General features: G+C 39.8%; 1 protein-coding gene across 2 annotated transcripts in view; it reads right to left on the bottom strand.

Moving 5' to 3' along the window:
• SLC35F1 (solute carrier family 35 member F1) overlaps positions 1-22,513 on the bottom strand; it is a 226,345-nt gene that overhangs the window by 42,287 nt on the left and 161,545 nt on the right. For both annotated transcript variants that reach the window (XM_077175219.1, XM_077175220.1), the window contains exon 3: positions 6,409-6,536. In XM_077175219.1, the coding sequence (XP_077031334.1) occupies positions 6,409-6,536 (128 nt within the window). The remainder of the gene's footprint in view (positions 1-6,408; positions 6,537-22,513) is intronic.

Below are 22,513 nucleotides of genomic sequence, written 5' to 3'. Positions count from 1 at the left end.
TATTTATGTTAGTAAAAAGTTTGGCTCTGGGTGAATTTTGCCAGTAGAGGCAGGAGCTCTGGATACTGAGTTTGACTTCAAAACCACATACAGAGACTGTGGATACTGTAGGACCTGGTTTGCACACCACAGGTATGTAATAAGTTAAAAGAACAGTAACTGAAAGTCTGATAACAAATCAGACATAAGATAGCCTCTCTCAGTATAAATGTACAGCATGCAACACTTCCACAAAATGCTGATCTGCAAACTTTATTAACACTGCCCTGAAGCAGAACAGGAAAGTATGGTCAATCTTACATTCATAGGATGGGGGGAGGAAGGGAAAGAGTGGAATTTATCTCTGCTTTTGGGATAATTCACATTAGCAGAAAAAGTGGATCAACAACTTCAACATTGCACATGCCTGCTCCCTGCCTCCCAGATTTGCTTCAAACCCATCTCAAACCTTCTGCCTCAATGTACTTTGAGTCCACAGGGACCAAGAACAAAGTAAAGACTATTGCCATCCAGCTCTCCTATAATAAGCACTTACTGCTGACTCCTTTCCTTTTCTGGTGGCTGTTGTTGAGATATGAAAACTGCCAGAGGTAATTGGAAGTGTGATGTACTGCTCAGCCTCACAGTGATCTAAGAGCTGAGAACATCAGCATCATAGCTTTATAGCCTGTCTCCTGGTGTCTATAAATCCCAGCTTTTACTACCTTTGTTTTCATCATGCCAATCAAAGGCATGATTGCCCAAGGAATAAATTACCAGATAAATTGCTATATGGAAACATCTCTGTCTCCTTGACAGTGCCTCTCTTCTTATGACATTGTATGTATACTCTGCACTAACATTATGCAAGGTGTTGCAGAAATAATCCAGATTTCTGTGTGATGCCATAATATAGAAAAAGGATAACCTCTAGAAAGTGCAACATGAGCGTAATATGGAGATGGATAGAACAATGTGTTGGAGCAAGGAGAGCTAATTAATTTGTGGAGTTGTAAAAGGATGAGGGCAGTCTGCCTCACAACACAGCTTGATGGTTTTGATGAGAAAGCAACTACTGGCAGAAAAGATTATAATTGTTAGTATAGAACAGGATTAGTGGAAGACATGGATTTGGGAGGATGCGTGTGTACAATACACTGTAAATGGAGTACAGGCAAGTTGAAGTTAAAACACAGTTTCAAGGAAATTTAATATCTAGATCTAAGTAACTGGAATAATCAGAATCTTCAGAATCTTTTCATTCCCTCTGGGGGACGCAATTTTATCTGCTGTGTAAAACCGTCTCTAACAGTATTCAAAACATCCTTCTTGAATAGTTATTAAACCTTCCACAGGCCTGCACCAGGGTTGTTTTCAAACCCATTAGGATAAATATGACATGCATTACCAGAGCAGTCCGAAAGTTAAGTACATAGCTTCTAAACCAAGTCCATGGTGCCAGGTCCTAGTGTACAAGGGAGTGCTCAGTGTACCTTCTGTATCTGGTACAGCTGACATGCAAGAAGGCTGCAAAATGTACTGCAAGTCAGAGTAAGACAACAAACAGAAACTAAAGATCATTTCACAAGTTTGGGCCACCTGGGAATCAACACACGTATATGTCTGGTAATATTAAGTGCGACTGATCTCTGATACTTCTCAAAATAGGTGGGTTTGGATATCAAATTGATCCACTTATAAACTCCTGTGTCTTTTACTTGACTCGGTTTTTTAAGAGTGCCCTCTGGGGAACAGTTTTCATGTACTAGTCTGAGCATTTTCATGGTTATTGAAAGCTTGAGTTGCCATGCCCTCAGCTGAGATGGAGTAAAGTCAAGCCCTTTCTGTGTGCCGCTGCTTTAAAAGCTATGACTTAATGAAAAAGGTGGCCCCACACTTACAATTTGGAAAGCACTCCAGGCTTTCTGCAAGCACTTGAGGCGTGCTAAGATCATATCTAACAAATTGAGTTCCTTGGGGTACTTTGATGTAGCAATACTTAGCTTTCAGGGTTTTTAGTGGAGGCAGGTATTTAGGCATCTCTCTGCATCAATACAGAATCACTCTGGGCGTGCAAAGAGCCAGAGCCTAAAGTTACCAAAGAAGAAGCAACCTGATAAGCTAGAACATGTTTTCATGCCCCAAAATTGTGCTCTGAGCAACAAGGGAAGGGATAATAGATGTCCACAACATTTTAGATTTGTAGACAGTTAGATGTGAGTTCCTTGCATTGTTCCATTGAACCGAGTTGTCTTTGGATTGTACTGCTGGTGCTTAAAAGGGGTAACTTGGACTTTATCCTTAGCAAATGACCTGCACTGAAATGACTGAAACATAAATAGTGCATTGATTTTCAATCTAAATTCTATGTCACCTAATTTGTAAGGGAGGTATTTTAGCTGTTTGTTGTTTATTTTTTTAAAGAGGAAAATTATGTGTTTCTGGGCTTCACAGTACTTTGCTTTCATCTTATTATGAAACTGACTGCCACGTTCTCTGATAGTAATTATAGAGTACACGAGGATTTGAAATAATCAGAAGCATGTCCCAAAGTAAAGGTTAGGTACCACATTCATTTCTGATTTGTGCCTACATGTTCTCATTCACTGTGATTCTGAAGGCATTTGGAGAAAGATATGTAGGAAGGTTTATTAGAAAATCCTGTTTTCCCAGATCAAAGCCAAAAGAGAATCTTAAAATATAGGAAAATTTGGGTGTGAAACACTGAACAAAAGTAGGGCACCATTTTCAGGCTTTTTTTGTGGAACCATGATGTAATAATATAGAATATTAAAAAACAAAAGGATGGAGTAAAAACTAGAAACTCTGATAGTCCTAAGAGTTTAAAGCTACTTGGCAAACAAAGCTGTTGAATGCCAAGAGTTTTTTGGTGAAGCTGAAATCAAAGCATTTGCAATAAAGATGTATTTTTACTGTTAAGCTTTGGCTTTCCGCTGAGACCAGTGTAATGGGGTTTTTTGCCTAAAAGCACCACAAGCACTGCACACTTGCATGTTAGTTTTGCATGACGGAGCAGAGATGTCATGTGGAAAAAAGGATATGCTGCAAAACTGACATCCTACCAAAATGGTCCATGTACTACCACTATAAAAATACTGCAAAATTTCTCATTTACTCAAGTGACAATTTCAAAAAGTCTTACATTTTCTCCATCAAAAAAGCCCTGATACATCCTCTTAATATAAAATCCCCCAGAATTGACTTGAAGGGCTCAATTCCCAGCCCAATGTGTACACAGGCATAGCTCCCACAGCCTCCAGGCAGACATTTTGATTTGTGGCAGGTAGCAATAGCTTCTTGGGTCTCAGTTCTGAAAGAATTTGAACATATTTTGCTATGTGCCAGCAAGCATTTTGGCCTTACAGGTAGAGCTCCTGCAGGATCAGGCCTTCCATGACAGAGAGTTCCTTTCTCTTGAGAGTTGTTTCCTTCTTCAAAAATCAGATTCTAGGAAAAGTTTGCTTTTCTTCATCTTCTGTTTTCCACTTTTAAGGTCTTCATTTCGTTCAACGACACACTTAGACCAATGCTGAATAATTCCCTGAGCTGCTTCTGTTTCATCTTTAAATGAAATATGGTTGTTTGGCCACATTTCAGAAAATGTGTCATTTGATTCAACATCTTAATGCATTACCTCATACTTGTCCCATTCTCATTGTATCTTTGGGCTTGTCACTTAGAAGCTCATTCTTATTAGGGCATGAAATGAATTTAAAATGCAGCAGGTATTCCCAGTGACTCCATATGTATCCCAGCAAATAAGGACAGCTATGGGAAAAGGTGACCCTGTATTCACTCCATGACTGGAAAAAAGCTTGACAAGATTTGAGTTCCTACCTGTTCTTTCTTTCAAGCTACACGGGAAAGAAACCTGAGCTCTGCTGTAATTCTGATGTGGAGGAGGTCTAAAAATGGACATGACATTGTCTGTGCCCTCTGACAGCTCTCCTGATCCACCACTCCTCTCTCTCCCCCTCAGTTTAAAAGGAGAACATGGATGATTTCAGCTAACAAATTCCCTGTTGAGGCACAGGCAATGCCTGAACTCTCCTGCCTGCTTCCCTTTCACACTGTAACTTTTGATCTGTTGACATAATACACTAAAGGCCATGATCATTGCATTGCTGGCTCCAGGATCTGCATCTTCTGGAAGTGAGGGGTCACAGGTCTGGCCAGATGAACCTTTGATACGTGTTTGTTGGTGGCTTTGGGAGATGGGATTTAATGACCCCAGTCATTCTGCTCAGTCCACTATTTATACTTGCTGTGAGTGAATCACACAAAAGAAGCAATTCAGTTTGCTTTTCTCTTCGAGGCTTTTAGTGACTGTAAAATCTGAGTATATGAGATTTACGTGGATTTAAGCTTTATTCTATACTAAGTAATCAGATTTGGAAAAGTGTTAAAAACAATATTACATTGTCTGGGCATGATTCAATGAATCCTCAAACCCAGATTCTGATGCCAGAGGCACTTGTGAATATTTAGCATAAACCTCATTCAGATTCCTTGAATTCATTGTTTTTTCTATATCCGCTTCTTATTCAGCTAAAGAAGCTCAGGATTTTCCAATACTGCTTTTCAGCTATGGAAGAAATATACTCTTAATTAGCTGTGATCCTGCAAAACATTAACTGGTGCTCCTTTATTTTATTAACTCTAATGCAAACTTCAGGTAAGTAAGGTATAAAATACATTGAACACTACCTAGTGCTACTCAGTTATTTAAAAATAATGTAAAGAGGCACTAGGCTTGTTTTAGAGCAAGTAGCAATTAAGTATTCAATGATTTCCCAAGACAGACAATTTCCAGAATCTTAAAAATGTTTCTATTATTCACTTTTCCACTTAAATTGAAGGAGCCTGATTTTTTTTGTGGTTTTATATATAAAATATCCAGACTGTATCTTTGAAGAAATCAGTACCCTAGCTTTTGCACTTATAATTTTTTAGCAGGGACTGTACTTTTTGATAGCTGCAGTCGAGCTGTTATATAACACATCTAACAGCTTGCACTGTAGTCAGACTTCTTCATAAAAACTGCATTCATTTTACTTAATGACAACTTTTGCACTCTGATCTAATTACAGGATCCTAAACATCCTTTAGTTGGTTTGCTTGGCAAGGCTGTGACAGCAGTGGGGGCTGCAGGGGTGGTTTCTCTGAGCAGCAGCTAGAAGTTGGCAGAGCCAATGCCAGTTGTGCCCAAGACGAACCTGCTGCTGGCCAAGGCTGAGCCCAGCAATGGCAGTGGTGGCACCTCTGGGGCAACACAGGTAAGCAGGGAGAAAAAAAGCAACCCTGTGCAACAGAGATTGCAGCCAGAGAGAGGAGTGAGAACATGTGAGAGTAGCAACTCTGCAGACACCAAGGGCAGTGCAGAAAGAAAGGGAGGAGGCGCTTCATGTGCCAGAGCAGATTCCCCTGCAGCCCTTGGTGCAGACCATGATGAGACAGAATGTCCCTCTGCAGCCCATGGAGGTTCACGTGGAGCAGAGATTCACCTGCAGGCTGTGCAGAACCCTGTGCTGGAGCACTGCCCAAAGGAGGCTGTGATCCCATGGAAACCCTGTGTTAGAGCTGCTGGCAGGACCTGTGGACCCATGGAAAAAGAATCCCAAGCTGGAGCAGGTTTGCTGGCATGACTTGTAACCCTGGAGGGGACCCTCTCTGGAGCTGCTGATTCCTGAAGGGCTGTACCTGTGAAAGGCACCTGTGCTGGGGCAGTTTGTGAAGAACCACAGCCTGTAGAAAGGACTTACAGTGGAGAAGTGTCTCCTCTGGGAGGGATCCCCGCACTGGAGTAGGGGGAAAATGTGAGTGATTTGACTGGTAATAAATTAAACTAACTTGCCCAAGTTGAGTCTGTTTTGCTTGTGATGGTAACTGGTGAGTGATCTGTCCCTGTCCTTATCAAGACCCCCAAAACTTCCCTTATATTCCATCTCCCCTGGTTCAGCTGTGGAGGAGGGTTATAGAGTCGCACCTGGTGTCCAGATAGGGTCAGCCCACCCTAGACCTTTAGAAACTCAGATCTAATTAAGGAACCCTAAAAGAAGTGCTTGTGTTTTCTCCAAGTACAATACAAAGTGAGAAAAATATTTCAGCCAATCTGAAAATATTTCCTCAAAAGATTAAATTACGTAGATAATGACAAAAATGTGGTTATGAATGGTTTAGCACAGAGAAATAAAGTGGAAGTCAGAATGTTTTTGTACAGTTTGGAAAATATTGAATAATAAAAATAGTCCAATATGAAAAAATGTGTCTTATGAGTCAGCATTAAAAGGTACACAGAAGTCAGGGGCAGCAATTAGTTATTGCTCACTGAAGCCAATGGATACTGCACCACTGACCCCACTAGACCTATTATCTTACCTCAAAAGAGGAAATGCTTTGAGTCCTTACCTGTACACTGGTAAGAGTTGTGTATTGATAAGCTTTGACTACCAGGTAATTGGCTTCTATATCTATTATGCCCAGGATCATGTACTTCCACCATCTCCTCTTCAAAATTGCCAGCAAGTTTTCTTCTCCTGTGGAAGTAAACAAGAACAATTATGTAAGAGTTAGGTTTACATGCCCCAAATACCTGTCTGTCCAGAAAAATTATCTAGATCTTTCACATTTACACTAAACAGTTGAAAGCCACCATATACAAAGAGGTACTGCTACTACTAACACACCTTATTTGTCTAGCAGATATTAAAAGAGCCAGCTTGGCAAAGTAATATATACACGTATATGTGCACATATAAAGTGCTAAAGAATAGAGTAGTTATACTTTTTATACTTTATAAGCATAAAGTATAATTATATATAATAATATAATTATAAATATTTATAAATATAAATATAATGCATTTACACTTTCCATATACACTGATAAAAGGTTGTATGCTGCACATATGATGCAACAGGTTTTTGCCAGGGTGTGAGATTAGCAGTATTTTTAAATATGATGGAATATTAGAGCAGGAGAGTAACAGCATCATATGGGCATAGGACAGATCCTGTTCCAAGGATGATTATTCTCATCCTAGAGGTTCAAAGTTCACTTGTTTTGTGAAAGGCTGCATTGAGACATATTTTGGGTGGCAGTTGCTCTGCTCCCAGAATCTTTCTTCTAAAGCAGGCAGATTTGCTGCCTTCCATGGGAACCCTGTCAATCACCCAGTATTTAATCCTCACCACTTGAAAACTGACACTACAATACAGCCTGCAGATCAAACCCACAACTTTCAAAAGGTCAAAGCATTCCTCATGGTAGACTAGGGCTTATTGTTCTCCATTCAAAAGCAAACAGCTCATTAATTAGGGTGGGCAAACCTATGACTTATTTGCATTACAGTAAGTTCCACACATGATGAGACTTCACTGTGAAAGGGGCAGACTGTGACTGAACACTGTAGGACTGGAGGCCTTTCAGAGTCTGTAGCTTAGAAAGGAATCTAACTGGGGTTTACTTGTCTTGCCAAAGTACTAAAAATGGTATTTGAACTGTCTTGAAACTTTCAAAGCAAGCTCCACTATTCTGAGATTTTTTCATATTGCTGTAGCTTTTCTAAGGGCCTGTGATCACCAAAATGGGTGATGGAAAACACAAAAGGAAAGGATCATTATTGTCCATTGCCACCAAGCCTTCTTCAGGCTTCCCAATTCTCTTTCACAATTTTCCTTCATCGCAAGTGTGTTCGCTCTCTGGCTCAAATGGACCTGGTGATATATGGGCTGCTATAGCCATGGCAGAAACAGCAGGCTCTCCATAGCACAGGCATCTCAGATCTTATAAGACTCAAACACACTAAAAAAGATAACTACTTCAAAAGTTAATTCAAAAATCATAGCTGCTAAAGCTTGGCCCTGATGAGTGACTTGAATGGGTTCACCTGAATGAAGCATCTGAATAATTCCATGTTTGTTCATTAACAGATTAATCACACATACACTCATTCAGTGGGATATTATTAGGCAACAGCATAATTATTTGTTACAGCAATAATGACGTTGAGTACAAAACTGTAAATGCTAGAAGTCTTCTTTCCCTCCTCCTTCCCCTCCTTCCTTGCCTCCCTCCTTTCTCCTCTTTCCCTCTCTTTCTTTCAGTAAGCAGCAGAAAAATAGCAGAAACAAGGTGGTAAGTAGAGTAATACTTAAGACAATGAATAATGAGTAAATACATTTAATCATACTGCACTTCCCTGTTACACTTACTAAATTCTATCCTTCAGACATAATTATGAGTACATTTATGTACTTCTATGATGATTTGAGCATGTAGAATTATTTTCATTTCTTAAAAAATATATTTAGGGAGAGGTTTTTAAAAGGAATTTGAGATTAGGTGTCCTAATTTATACTGAAATCAGTGTAAACCACACTAAGTCCTTTACAGGTATTGAAACTGTATCTCAAATTTTATGCTGCCCAGACAACGGCTTTAAAGCATCAACTGGAAAACAACAATGCAATGGAAAGATGTGATTAAAGTTGCAGAGTGATTTTTTATTTTAACTGTAAAGATAAAGCCAAAAAATTGAAGAGATCAAACTGCAGTCTCTATTCCAACAGTGGAAATCCCACCTGAATCTCTTTTTGTTACAATAGGACCTTGATGGTACCTAGAAAAGCAGAGAGAAGCAGCAGGCTCAAGAGCTGCACTGGCAGTAGGTTGCCTGAGCCAGGACTATGGGTACAACTTAAGATCTCTTGGTGCCTTTGGCTTGCCAGTGCTTTCTTCCATTTCCAGCCACAGATCACTGTATTGCTCAAATGTGGCCAACTAAGTCGGCGTTAAAAATAAATGTATGGCTATGACTTCTGGCTAATGGGTAAAGTGAGAGTTTCCAGTGATGGGAATTAACTCTTCTACAATTTAAACTGGCACACACAGTTCTCTCTTTTTGCTTTCTTGATTTTTTCTTTGCTCTTGATGAAAATAAGAAAAATACTTGATATATGGTAACTTATCTTTGATTTAGATCTCTGAGATATTCCAAACTGCAAAAGAGCAGTTTCTGCTGAGAATGCTGGGCAGAGCAAAAAGCTCAGGAATCACTTCCAAAGGGAGAGGCAGGCAGAAGGATGATCATCTGCAGTGACTGTCAGTCCAGTGCTATGGACAGATCAAGGCAGAGGCAGTGGAGTCCTGGTTTTGACAGGTGGCTGAAATGGAGTCACCATACTCAAATGTCCCAGCCTAGCAAAAAACACCCAGTAAAAGGCAACAGTGGAAGATAACCTGGAGAAGATGTGGGGCTGCCAGCAGGACAGGACCTCTGAACAGCAATCACAGATTGCAAACTCAGTGAATTTGGAAAACAAAGAGAATGGAAAGGGGAGTCAAGGAGACAAGTGGGAAGCCTTGACTTGTGAAAACTAAAAGGACAAGCAGAGAGAATCAAAAGCTTTATTCTAAGACTCACATCCTGAATAGAAATAAACATTGCCTTTGTGTAAAAACAATGATGGGAACACAACCATAACACTTTATTAAAAACAAAGCAAAAAGAGACAATCTGAGTTTTTTAAAATATATTTCCCTCAATGACAACTCAAAGCAAATTAATTATTTTTGTCTTTTGAGTTGTAAGCATAGTAGACCAGAAGGACCAAATGTAGATGCCTATACCTGAACCAACTAGTAAAGAATTTTAAAGGGCTTTTTTCAGCTTTTTTAAAAATATGATTTGATTAGAATGAGATACAGTAGGAAGACAGATTATTTCAGATCATGTCTTTTTGTTATTACTGCAATACATCTGTGACTAGGAGTTTCAGCCAGTCATATAAGCAAATATTAAGCCATAAAGTGTGCAGGTTAGCTTAAGGGCAGCATTTCCCATGAGACAAAGCACATATTGATGCCAGTGAACATGCATTTATGTAAGTGCACACAGTAATGCTGTCTCTAGACACTGCCTTCTTTTGATGGAGGTCCTCCTTCAAAAAACAACCTCCAACTTCTTTCAGCACTTGAGCTTCTGAAAAGGTAAGTCTTCATATTCAGTCTAATTCAAATGTAGTGTAGATTTAAAAGTAAGTTGCCTGTTCAGAATGTTTCAAGATTCAGAAGTCTAGCATAGTTTTATTGCAGAGAAATAAAAACCTTCTCTTCTTGCTCTTCCTAGAATGATAATTTAAGTTTAAATTTTTTTACTAATTTTGCAGTGAGACACACTTGATAGATATATATACAAAGGAGGTCTTAGTGTTTCGAAAAAAGCTACAGCTTTGTGTCTCTTGGCTTGAATTAAATATCAACAAATAAGCTGCTTTGTAGAAAAGATGGTTTTATATCTTGTAATAAGGATTTACCCCTGGGGGGATTACAAAATTAAAAATAAATTAGAGAGAAAATTGGAAGAGGCTTTAGCTGCGCAGTGTCTACCAAATATACAAATACACATGTACAAAACCCTTTTTACATTCATCCACACAGCCACAGAGGCACAATAAAAAAATCCAACAACCATTAAGACAGCAAATTCCCAATTATTTGTGTATGGGCTTGGGACACAGGTAGAATAACAGCACTGCTAGACCAGAAAATCAGCATATTGCTTCTCTTTCATCCACTGCAGTCTCTCTCTTTTACTTTAGATGACAACTTGCTTTTTAGATCAAGATCATCAAAGGAGCTGTGCTCTCCTTCTTCCTTACAGAGTTTAGCAGAGAGATCTAAATGAGTGCAGGAGACTTGCAAGGGGGAGGGCTGGCAGGCACTCTGGTCCTCCCCTGCCTCTCACAAGAGTGCCAGAGTCAAGTGCTGAGTGGTAAAGAAGCAAAAGTCTCACAAAGGATGAAGATTATACCAGGATTTCCTTATTACCTCACTGTTTGAAAAAGAATCTCAATTACAAATAAAAATTACAGGATAATTGTTTCTTTTGAATTTTTGCCCATTACAGGCAGTCTTGCAGACACAGAGCTTCTCCAGTACAAACATTATTTCTCTACAGACTTTGCAGACATCCAGCCCTAACCAGGACAGGGGTAAGGAGGCAGCCAAATGGGGTTACACTGTGTAGAGTAACACAGATTTTTTTACAAAGCCAAAAGGCTCCCATGCCTAAACAATAAAACTTTGCTTGTCTTCTGCTTGGTCAAGTAGCTGGTTCAGGAGGCTGAAGGCCTGCTCTAGGAGACTTTAACCTCTGCACAAAAGCTCAAAAGAACTGTTCCTCTTCTGTGTGAGTTTGCATCCCCTGACCCAAAAAGGTTTCTTATTTCCTCATATCCACTTGTATTACTGATGACTACTTTATGGGAATACTGATGCCTAAAGACAAAACACCAACATTGCTAAATTATTTACACAACAGAGAAAATGCACTCTTACAGGAATACTTCCTAGTCTGGCTTCACAAAGCACCTGAAAATACCCAGTTGCCCTCACAGATGATGCTTGCAGGCTGCAGTGCTCTTGTCCTGTACCACGTTTTCAGCAAGCCTTTGGGAGACTAGATGGCATCATTTCCCTTCGCCTCCTCAGAACATCTGATCTTATCCAACCTGTTCTTATTCACAGCTCCCTCCTGCTCCCTCTCTCACAGTGGGAAAGCTGCGTTGGTGTAACAGCCCTGAGCTGCTGCTGCAACTGGCTCTCACATGCTCCTGCTCCTTGCCCTGTGCCAGCTGGTGCTTGTGGGGCTGTGCAGTGAGCCAGGGTAAAGACTTGCCTGAAACCAAAGATTTGGGATTTTCAGATTAATTTTCACACTGTGTCCTGAGCAGTTTGTGACCAAATCCATATTACTCTTGTAGGAGGCGAGCACCAAGTAAACAGATCCAGTCAAGGGACAAGTTTCTCCTCTGATACAGGGCAGGCTTAGCTTATTAACATGATACAACACAGCATTCCCTTCACTAAATTACAAACTCATCTGAAGTGTTTTGACTTGTTATTTCCTTTTAGAGATTTTGCAGAACAGACTGTTTTGACTGTGAATGTAGATCATAATAGTTGAAGTCAGATCTAAGAATTTGAACATGCATTTTTATAAAAAACATGAAAGGATCAATTTTTGGTGCCTTGATTTTGATCTAGCCTAAACTCTGTTGTTAGATCTTATAATCTTCCAATGTTTTATTTCATGAGATTACTGGTTGTTACTTTAAGGGGTAAATTACAATTTAAACTACACAGATAAAGTAGCTGATCATGCCTCAGTTTCTCTCCTCCTGCCCACCCACTAGACTACATATGGTTTTCCCTTTGGGCAGACACAATGCTTGGTGTCACTACCACAGGTTACGGCAAAGACCTGAAGAAAGCTTGGAACAGTACACTGTTTCAAAAAAAAAAACAAAACAAAACAACAACCTGCTTAACTCCCAGCCTTTTAATGTGTCAAGATAAAAAAACTATGCTATTTCTAATACACAAACTTTTTATTCATGTTGTTTTATCCCCTACCTAAACTTAAGTAAGCACTTTCCCTGAAATGGCAGAATGTGTCTCACTCTGTAATGCAGAGGGACACGAGCACACTGAGAAGCGGGAGCCTTCCCCCAAACCTAAGAGTTGATTATATCTTTCTGAATGAAATCTTCACTATTGATATCTGATCTACAATACTCTCAGTCCTAAGCTACCTCTGAGCTAACACTGTAGTCTATCAGCTTTTGGCTCACTTTCACACAGCACTACTTCAAAACAGGCTGCTGGACAGATGATCATCGTAGATCCCTTCCAACTGTAATACTCCTTTTCTTTCCCCTTCCCTTCCCTTCCCTTCCCTTCCCTTCCCTTCCCTTCCCTTCCCTTCCCTTCCCTTCCCTTCCCTTCCCTTCCCTTCCCTTCCCTTCCCTTCCCTTCCCTTCCCTTCCCTTCCCTTCCCTTCCCTTCCCTTCCCTTCCCTTCCCTTCCCTTCCCTTCCCTTCCCTTCCCTTCCCTTCCCTTCCCTCATTTTCAAACTCACTAGGGTGTAAGTCAAAAGATCAAATGAAGGAAATCTGTATATATATCTCTGTATATCATTTGTAAATGTGTAATGTGCATTAATGATTTATCCTCCTAGATAAACCTGGGCATCTTAATCATATTCACAAGATTAATTAAAGTCAAATAATCACAAAAGAAATAATATTCATTGTTTAAGGCAGAGGAGTCAGTTAGAATGCATGACTTTTTTTTCCCCATCTTTCATAGACTCATACACGATGTTGGTCCAGCCACCTACCCACTCTGTGACATTTTTTCCCAGCAGACAGATATGAATAATGAATTACCTACTTGGTATTCATGATTCCTACAAATTTTATTTCCCAAAGCATTGAAATTTGACTGAGATAGTAAAAAAAAGACCCAATGCAAATTTTCATTACTATTAACCATTCATAGATCAAGCAGACTCAACTGAAATTTAATATGTACCCTTTCTTTAAAAGACAGTAAGATAAGAATAAGGAAGTCAAGGAGTGTGTATCTTTCTCCATTCTCCATCAGTAATGTCTGAACACACTGATCTAATTCAAATTAATCTGACAGAGACTGCAAAGGTATTACTTCCTATAGATTTTATAGTTAACTGAGCAGAAGAAAGAAAAACAAACATTGCCACCACCATGTATAGGCTTGGAAGTACTCACACTACTTACTAGGCACCAAGGTTGGGACTCTGCATCTTCTCACACACCAGCTACAAACCCCTAAGAGATCAGGGAGTGCCCGTTCTGGGGATCACCAAATTGCTGCCTAGTAGCAGGCACTGGCATGAAATATGAGCAAGGGCTGTATCCAGGATATGGCACACATGAAGGAGAACCAGTTTTTTTTACAGGCTATGAAACCTAGACATATCCACTAAAAAAAGAAGCCTCTCTGCTGATGACTACCAAGAGGCCTGTACTATTAAGAGGATTACTATTAATAAGGCTATTGGTGAACATTGAAAAAGGGATTGTTGTTTCTTGTGGTACATACACACTCCAACCCTGAAAATTCTTCTTAGTTTTGCAACAAATTAATTGACATTGAAAGGAGCATTTTCAAGTAGAATAGGATGGGAAGATGATGATAAAGAAGCAATGCTGACAGAATTAAAACTTCATCTGGAGTCAATAATTTTAACCAAAAATATGTAAAATCCTAATAGCCAGCACTATTTGGTGCCATTACCCAGGGCCAAGGGGAGAAGAGTTCAGAATACATTATGGCTGCCTGGTTCTAGACATATATGTCTTTATAGATGCTCCATGATCTGAGGTATTCCAGAATTCTTCTGCATTAGATGTCTGCAAGCAGACACTCTCCTCTTGGAGTATTTATTTGTGGTACAGCATCCAGGAGAATTATTCCCCTTCTGAAACTTTTCTGACACCACTGTTGGCGAACTGGAATAAAGTTTGCTAAACTTCCAAATTACATATTAAATATTATCCCCTGGAGGAATATAGAAGCTTTGGGAACTTCTCATCACCATGGGTAAAACCCTCACTTTAGAACAACCACAGATTATTCAAGAAGTGCCACTAATTACACACGAAGCAGAAAATGCAGGAGCTGCCAGTAGTTAAAGCAGTTGTGAGGCCAGTCCAGGTCTCCAAGGTGACCAGCAGCAGAGGCCCAGGAGAAGCATGCAAGACACACCAATGAATTGTGGCTCCTTCATTGTTGGCCACAGCATGAGCACCTTGTTTTATGTGTGGCAGTAATTACAAAAGGCTTATTCAAAATGAGTAAACCCAGTTAAGCAGAGAAAATGCAGGCATGAGCATAAAGAAATATGTGAAACACAATAGCTTCATACAACAGTGAGAGCCAGTGCATTTATTTGCCTATGCCATGATACTACCAGGAGTCATACACACCAGAAATCTCAATGTTCCATCTGTAATGATCAAAACTACTAAAAAATCCTGTTGTTTATATCCCTTGCAGCATGACTACTGAAGTAGGATACCAAAAGCATAAAACATCACTGAACCATGCTAATTAATTGGCATAAAGCATCACATTGCCACCATGGCAAACTAGACATCTACAGGCAATTTTGCTGAAGAAACTTGCTATTCTTTATTACAAAATCCTAAATGAGTTCTCAGAATGACCATTAAGATTTGATATGAAGCCAAATATATTTTTAGATGACATGTTGATTGGAGCAGGTGAAATTTTGTTGCATAGCTATTATGTACCTAAATCAACAGGGTCTTGATGTGACCCCTGAAGATTTAGCAGTATTAGTATCAGATAAACAAATCAGAATTATATATCCATATGTCTACATAAAGGAGAAAGAGATGTGGGAAGCAACTGGAACCATGGAGACCAGCCCTCCATCCTGCACTTCTTGCCTGCTGAGCTGGCAGAACCAGACTAGAAAAACTTTACAATAGAGTTGGGACTGTAATGTTTCTCACAAGAAAAATACACATTTTCCACGAGTCAAACTCTATAAAATGACAACTTAGTAGGTTTACGAAGTTGAAAGGTAAGAGGTGCATAATCTCTAAGAGATGCATAATCAGAGTAGTCAACTTTTGTATATTTTTTGCCATCTTTCACAAGCGTGGTGGTCATGACTAGCATGTAAGTACAATCATATCCAGAAGGTGGTGAAATTTGCAATACTATTCAGGCATTGTTTTGCTCTATCTAGAACATTAAATGTTAATTGAATGACCAGTGTGTACCAGTTTACCTTCAGTAAATTGGTCAAAGCAGCTTTGTATCGGGTATCAAAACTCACCTGGTCCTGGTCATGCATAAAGTAATGGCTGGAATACAAAGCAAAATCCAAATCTACAGAAAAAAAAGTGTTGTGTCCCTGCTTAGTGCAGTCTTGAAGTCTGAAAAATACAGAATCTGATCACTGTAGCTGTGCTACTGAAACAATGAAGAGTTTGAGACTGAGACTGATAAGATGATGCACTAGCAACCTGGAGGTCTGCAGTCCTCTAAAGTCTGACAAAAGAGTACCTGCAGTGTGATGTGCAAACTGAGAGGTATTGCCTCAGTGCTATTATAAATGAACTATGCATCTGATAGTGCTACTGGTGACTGGAGATTGTGCTCATGCTTAAGGTATCAAAACAGTAATTAACTGAAGATTACATGCATTATCTTTCCATGGAAAAAAGTGATAGCCAACCAAAAGTATGATAGAGAAATTCAGGATCTCATAAAATATATACAATAAAGTTGTATAGTTTGGATCCAGGAATCATACAGTAGGAGAGCTAATGCCACTATGCTGCTGCTTAATCAGGGAAAGACTAGTATTACACCTGGCACTTGTCATCCTACTGCAGTAAGAGAGACTCCACTAATTCATCCAGAAACTGAGCTGTGCATCTTGGAAAAGCCAAGCATGGTTTTAGGAAGAGCTTGTTCTAGGGGCAGAATCTGGAGCCGGCACATAAGCTGGTACTTCCCAGAATGGTGGTTTGGTGCCCATTGGGGCTCTGATCCCAGGAAAACTAGCAGTTCTGGGAGGACAAAAAGAGATCAGTGTGGGAGGCAGCTACTGGAAGATGCAGCCAATATCCCCCTTTTGGTTTCAGAATAAATGCAAGTAGATCACCATGGTATTAAGAACACTCTGAAATAATGAGCTCTTGGTGTCTGTCATCCCTGGAAATCGCAGTCACTTTCTGCACACTCTTCTGTAATGTGTGTTACTGAATCATGCAGTGCTCAGCAGGGTGCACTGAAAATTAAACATCTCCCACTCCTCCTCACCAAGAATTCAAGAGAATGCGCATCTGAAAACACTGCTGAGAAGTACAGAAACTTGATACAGCAGCTGTGAGGAGTGATTGCGCCTCTCTTGATTCCAGCTGATTGCCACGAAGCTCAAAAAATCTCCAGTAATAAATGATACAATGAAGAAACTTGTAAAAAACTGTTTCCTTTACCTGAATCCTGATTTATAAGCAAATTGCTGAATGTCTCACGTGTTTTACAGGTATTGACCCTGTAGCCATTCCACATTAATGAGAAGTAACACTTAACCAGAAATATGTCCAATTCATTTATAGGAGAGGAAATATTAATGTGCTAGGAAGATATTCTGGCTGATAAGAGCAACATGAAATTCTATAATGTGAAACTCAGGGATAGAATAAAAGGAACTTGCATCCTGTGCAATTAACATCCAAGCAGAAATTCATCAACTGATGAGGTGGCCAACCATTAATGTGTGAATTATGGCCAGGTATCACAAGTGCCCCCTTGCACTTCCAGCTGGTTACTTACACACCAACAGAATGTTTACCATCTTGTCATCTATCATTTCATTCAGGAGCACATCTTTCTATGCTTACAAGCGCACATATCTGACTCAGACACATATCCTTTGAACATCAATCCAGTTGTGCAAGAGTCATGATTTTTCTTCCTTTCTCCATTCCACAGTTGAAGCCCAGTGGCAGTTCCATCACACAACAACCATTCAGCACATGAAAGAAGGGAGTCAATGCACCTTCCTTGCACGAGCTGCTAATAAAAGTAACAGATTGCTGAGGGCTGGGAAGTACAGACAGAGCATTAGCTCAGTTGGTTAGAGCTTGATGCCAATAATTCCAGGGTTCTGGCTTTGGTCCCGGTATGGACCATCCACTTAAGAGCTGGACTCAATAATGCTTCCAGCTTGGAATATTCTGTGACTCTGTGTCTGACTTTTTATATTCTATATATGAGAGTGATGCATCCAATGCTGAGAAATGCATGAGCAAAATTATTCAAGAGAAGGAAACCATTCCAGATGTAGCGGTCACCTTAGCAATCCCATTTCTCAGAAAACCCATCAGCACAGGCAGAATGAAGGTATATCACACAAGATCAGGCAGCCAGAAAGGGTGAACAGGCTGTCTGACCCTCTCAGAGAAAAGATGTGTCAGTGTGGAAGACTCAAAATAAACTTCATCATAAAGGCCATGACAGGTAAGTATGAAATCTCATTTGTCAGCAACAGTAAAACATCTTCTGTGAGAAAAGTAGAATAATAACATTTCAGGAAATACAGTTAATAAAATAATTCCCATAAAACACCGGGGGGCATCTAGCATCAAGAAAAGCTTCTTGCAAAAACAATGGATGGAATTTTTTTGTGGAAGAATATTTAAAGCTGAGAGTTCTGTAACCCATCAAACAAGAGTGAAAGTGCCATTAAACGTCTCATAACTATTCCCATTCTTTGATACTCAAATATGCATTCACAGTTGTTTTTTTTTTAATTATGGCCCCTATTTTCTGCAGCCTTGTGCCCAGGGAGTGTAATATAGGTGAGGATGACTTACACCTGCTTTGTTCAGTGTGGCAATGGCTCCACAAAGTGCACAACAGCAGGGCTGGGGCTTTCTGTGATGTGGCAGCAGCACTGGGTGTCCCCAGTTAACATCTTCTACACCGAAATGTATTCCTATGTGAAGGCTCAGCCCTTCCAGCCAACTTTACCACTGACAGTAAGACAAGCCATACACATGAAATGTGAGCAGAGGTTTCAGGTGAAATTTGTGCAGGGCAGCCCAGGTGAATTAGATCACGTGGATTTTTCACACATTTGTGTGTTCCTAGTTGCAAACACCAGGCTGAGCTCATATGAAACTCTGAAGAAGCAATTAATGTTTGAAGGCATAAAATTCAAGATGCCAGCCAGATGGCAAAGGAAGAGGGAGAGAATGAAGGTAGCATGTGGACATAACTGTGCTGCTTGGACGTATGCCTTCACCTGTTAAAACTATACTTCAGTACCTGCATAGGAATGGTTGCTTATCTACTTTGCTAGAGCTAATAAAAGGCTAATGAAAGTAGAAACATCCCCTAAAGATCTGGGAGCCACCAGAATTTATTGGCTGGTCATGAGATCTCTACTGATCTCCCAGCAAGTACTGTTGCCAACTATAACCACAAGTGCACCAGCAGGAGTTCAAAAAGCCCTTCTTTTTACTTTGTTTTCCTGCTCTCCATTTCTCTCTCTCTTCCTCTTAAGATTTTCATGGGAAACCACACTCATGGTGGTTTTCAAACCTTTCCATGGTCTGATGGAATGCATCAATTTATTATCCCACTCTTTACTGTCTTCCATGCATGTGTAGTAACACTCACATATTCTCAATAATTTCGTCCTCTTAATATTCAGCTTTTGCATAGAAGATCTTTGCTACTCCTAAGTGAGCTAAAAGACAACTCCAATAGGATTACTTAGGTTGTTTATGGGGTTAATAACAATTTGGTTTGGTTTTAGGCATATAGATTTAAATTTGTTTTCTTGATAGGGAAAAGTAACAAGCCATTTTTAATTTAGAAAACAGAAACCATTAGTGCTATCTTGTGTTGTGACAGCAAAAGACTACAGAGCTCTCCTGACAACCTCTCTATTTTTTGGTCTCTTCTTATGCCTTGCTCTATTTATTATTGCTGAAGAGGCATGCATAACATCTGGTCATAAAGATACAAAATTTCTCCTTTAGGAGGAAGAATGGGCTAATATAGGTCATCTGTATGATACGTACATCATCCTTACAATTGTATCCAAGACAGATAACATCCAGGAAAAATAGCTTTAAATAAACAAAGAAACAAACAAAATCCTTCAATATGTAGGTCCAGGAAAGCATATGCTTTAGCATATGTGTAGTCAAGATATTGAACTACATAGGCTCATTTACTGCCAAATTCTGAGTTTCTTAAATGCACAAGATCCATAATAACTATTCAGGTCTGCCATGATCTGTCATATGCATCTCCTCTAAAAAATTCCTGCTTCAAAATAAATGACTGCATTTCTAACTGCTTTCTTGTTTACATAATTTCCAAATAGGAAAGGCTAAAAAAGTCTTCCTGGGATTCAGACTTCTGCATCAATTTCACCAGTAAAAGAGCAATACAATTTGCTTAGACAAAATCAACATATTTTTATGAAAATTTATTACAATCACCAGCGTAAACATTCACAAGAATGTTTAAACATTTTTGCATTAGAATTCTGATTTATTTTACAAGCTTGAGGTTTCATTTTGATTTTTAGTTGATTGATTTTGTATGGTTTTATTTTATTTACATACTTTTTAATAATTTCAGAGAAGGTCAGGAGAAGCAACGTGGACACATGTCCATGTGATGGACTCATGAGTCCAATGTGATGAACTCATGGTATGATATTTGTAACATAAAACCTGTCAAAAGAATAGTTCAAATGCTTAATATTTTTATCACATTATTTTAATAAACTGTATAATAAATAGAGATTCTTTGATTTCAAAAAGACTGTAAGATGTATCAAAATAAAATAAATAATATTGCAACTAATCACGAGTCAGAATATATACAGAATATATCCTGAGATGTGGCTTCATATTCTCAGTTCTTGCTTCAAACCTTCTGCCTTCCAGCATGCAGTCCTCCACCAGAGAAGAGGGCTAAGGCAGATGGATGGCTTCACCCAGGCAGGAAGGATATAATTCATGCACTATTCTTCATCATCTTATAGATATCATATCTATATTTACCTATTGCAAGTACAGTGTTAGGTAGAGAGTTTAGACTAAATATTGGAATGGAGTCTCTTTTGAAGGAGAGTTCGATACCAACAGGCCTTTAATAGCTCTTGCAATCAGTATTTTGTGAGCTGGGAACACATGCAGACGCTTCCAAGTGTTGGTTTGATCTGTGGCCTGAAAAACTCCAGCATTCAAATGCAAAATACTCCCCAAAATAATTATGCTCTCTCCTTCTTTTTCCAGTTCATCTTGCATATTACTCCCCCATTTGTACCTTTTTTCCCTACACGCCCACTGCAGCTTTACCTTTGCTTTTTCAAACTATTTTGCTACATTCAAATATTAATGTATCCCACACTCACACGCCTACCCTTGTGGTTTGCCTGCAGCAACTGAGGCTCACACCTTCCATCAAACCACCATTTGATTGTTTGGTAAGTGGCATCAGCCTTGAGCTTGCTATTTCACCTTCTGTGTCAGGAGCTGGCACATGCCTTCATGGTCATGCTCACCAGCTCAGCAGTTTTACCTGCCCCCAACAGAAAAGAGCTGTGCCCAGCTTCTACAAGAGAGCAGCAAATCCCCTCTCCTCTGACAGTTTAATTGGCAAGCATCTAGGACCCTTTCCAACAATTATATAAAGTTTTCCAGCCAGCAGAAGTTATGTGGGCATGTCTCTGAGCAACTTGATCTAGCTGAAGATGTCTCTGATCATTGCAGGGGGGTTGCATTGCAGGGACTAGATGGACCTTTAAGGTTCCTCCCAACCTGGACTGTTTGATGGTTCTATGATTCCAAATGACTCAGCTATTCACAATTTCCTCAGCACCTGGAGTGCTGCAAAGGCTCTGGCTACCTCTTGCCACCCCCACCTTCCTCACCAATGCTGCTGCTCTCAAGAGCCAGAGAAAGCTGCTCAGCCTCAGCAATAAACACAACATAAGGATTAGCATTTTGGTATATGTAATTTTAAAAGCTGCTTTACTGATACATGAGTTTACACTCACCTCACTGCAAAATACCAGTAGGTGCTTAAAGAGCAAGACACAGGACCAGACAATATCCCTTCCATCACAAGCTCTTGTCCGTAGCAAAGAAAACGTATGCTGAGAAAGAAACTGCAAGACCAAGGAGTTGCAGTTGGGACTGGACTTGGGCAGCATCAAGGAGGAAGGAAAGTTCCTGCACAACTACAGGACTACTGAAATGCTAATCTGGAATGCCTTCAGTATTTTTATTCTTTACATTTCTATTCCAGTTAAAGATAGTGGGTTTTCCTTTTCCCTTAATCACTGCTTCATACTGTAGCAAGAAAATCTGGAAACCTGGGATTTCACACATAAACTTACTTTAGATGGGAGTGAAAAAAAGTGAAGGGTACTGCCTGTGATCTGAAAGGTGAGTGGGGTGGTAATTATACCGAGAGAACTGAAGAACCACATATTAAACACCACAGTGCATTAGTACCGCTACCTTCAGCTGAACCACACTATAATTTCATCACATGAGATGAATGCAAGCTTTCCTACCCAGCTATTCCTGTTTTGCAATCCTGTTTTTTTTGAGGCCGGTCTGGATATGAGGAAATCAAGCAAATGGGAGCCCAAATTCACAGGCTTCTGGACTAAAAAGGAAAAGTTGCTCATTATATGGGTTCCATGGGAAATCCTGATTGGGAACACGCAGGTAATGAATATCTTGCCAGGTGAATTTCTCAGGTCATCAGTCTTCTAAATATGTGAAAAAACATACTTAAATTTCCCCTTTGCATTTCCTTGCACAACAGCTCTTCCTGTGGAAATGTGTCATTCCTGACTTTCCAGCAGTGTCTGTATGAAAAGGCCAGTGAGGCCCAAAGTCTTGCATTCACCCAGAGTTTGAAAGGCTTTTCTTTTATTTCCTGCAATAGGTGGAACTTCTGATGCCAGGTTGTCAGCCTAGTGTGTACTCTGACAGGGTTTGCTCTGCAAAGTCTCCTGCTCTTCCTCCACACAGATCCCACTGTCACCTGTCTGCTGGAGCTGCCTGGCTCCATGCCCTGCAAGACATCATTCCTGACAACTCC

The sequence above is a fragment of the Agelaius phoeniceus genome, chromosome 3 (assembly GCF_051311805.1).
Source record: "Agelaius phoeniceus isolate bAgePho1 chromosome 3, bAgePho1.hap1, whole genome shotgun sequence".
NCBI lineage: Eukaryota > Metazoa > Chordata > Aves > Passeriformes > Icteridae > Agelaius > Agelaius phoeniceus.
The sequence above is the reverse complement of the archived record's forward strand: the minus strand, read 5'-3'. Positions and strand labels throughout refer to the sequence as shown.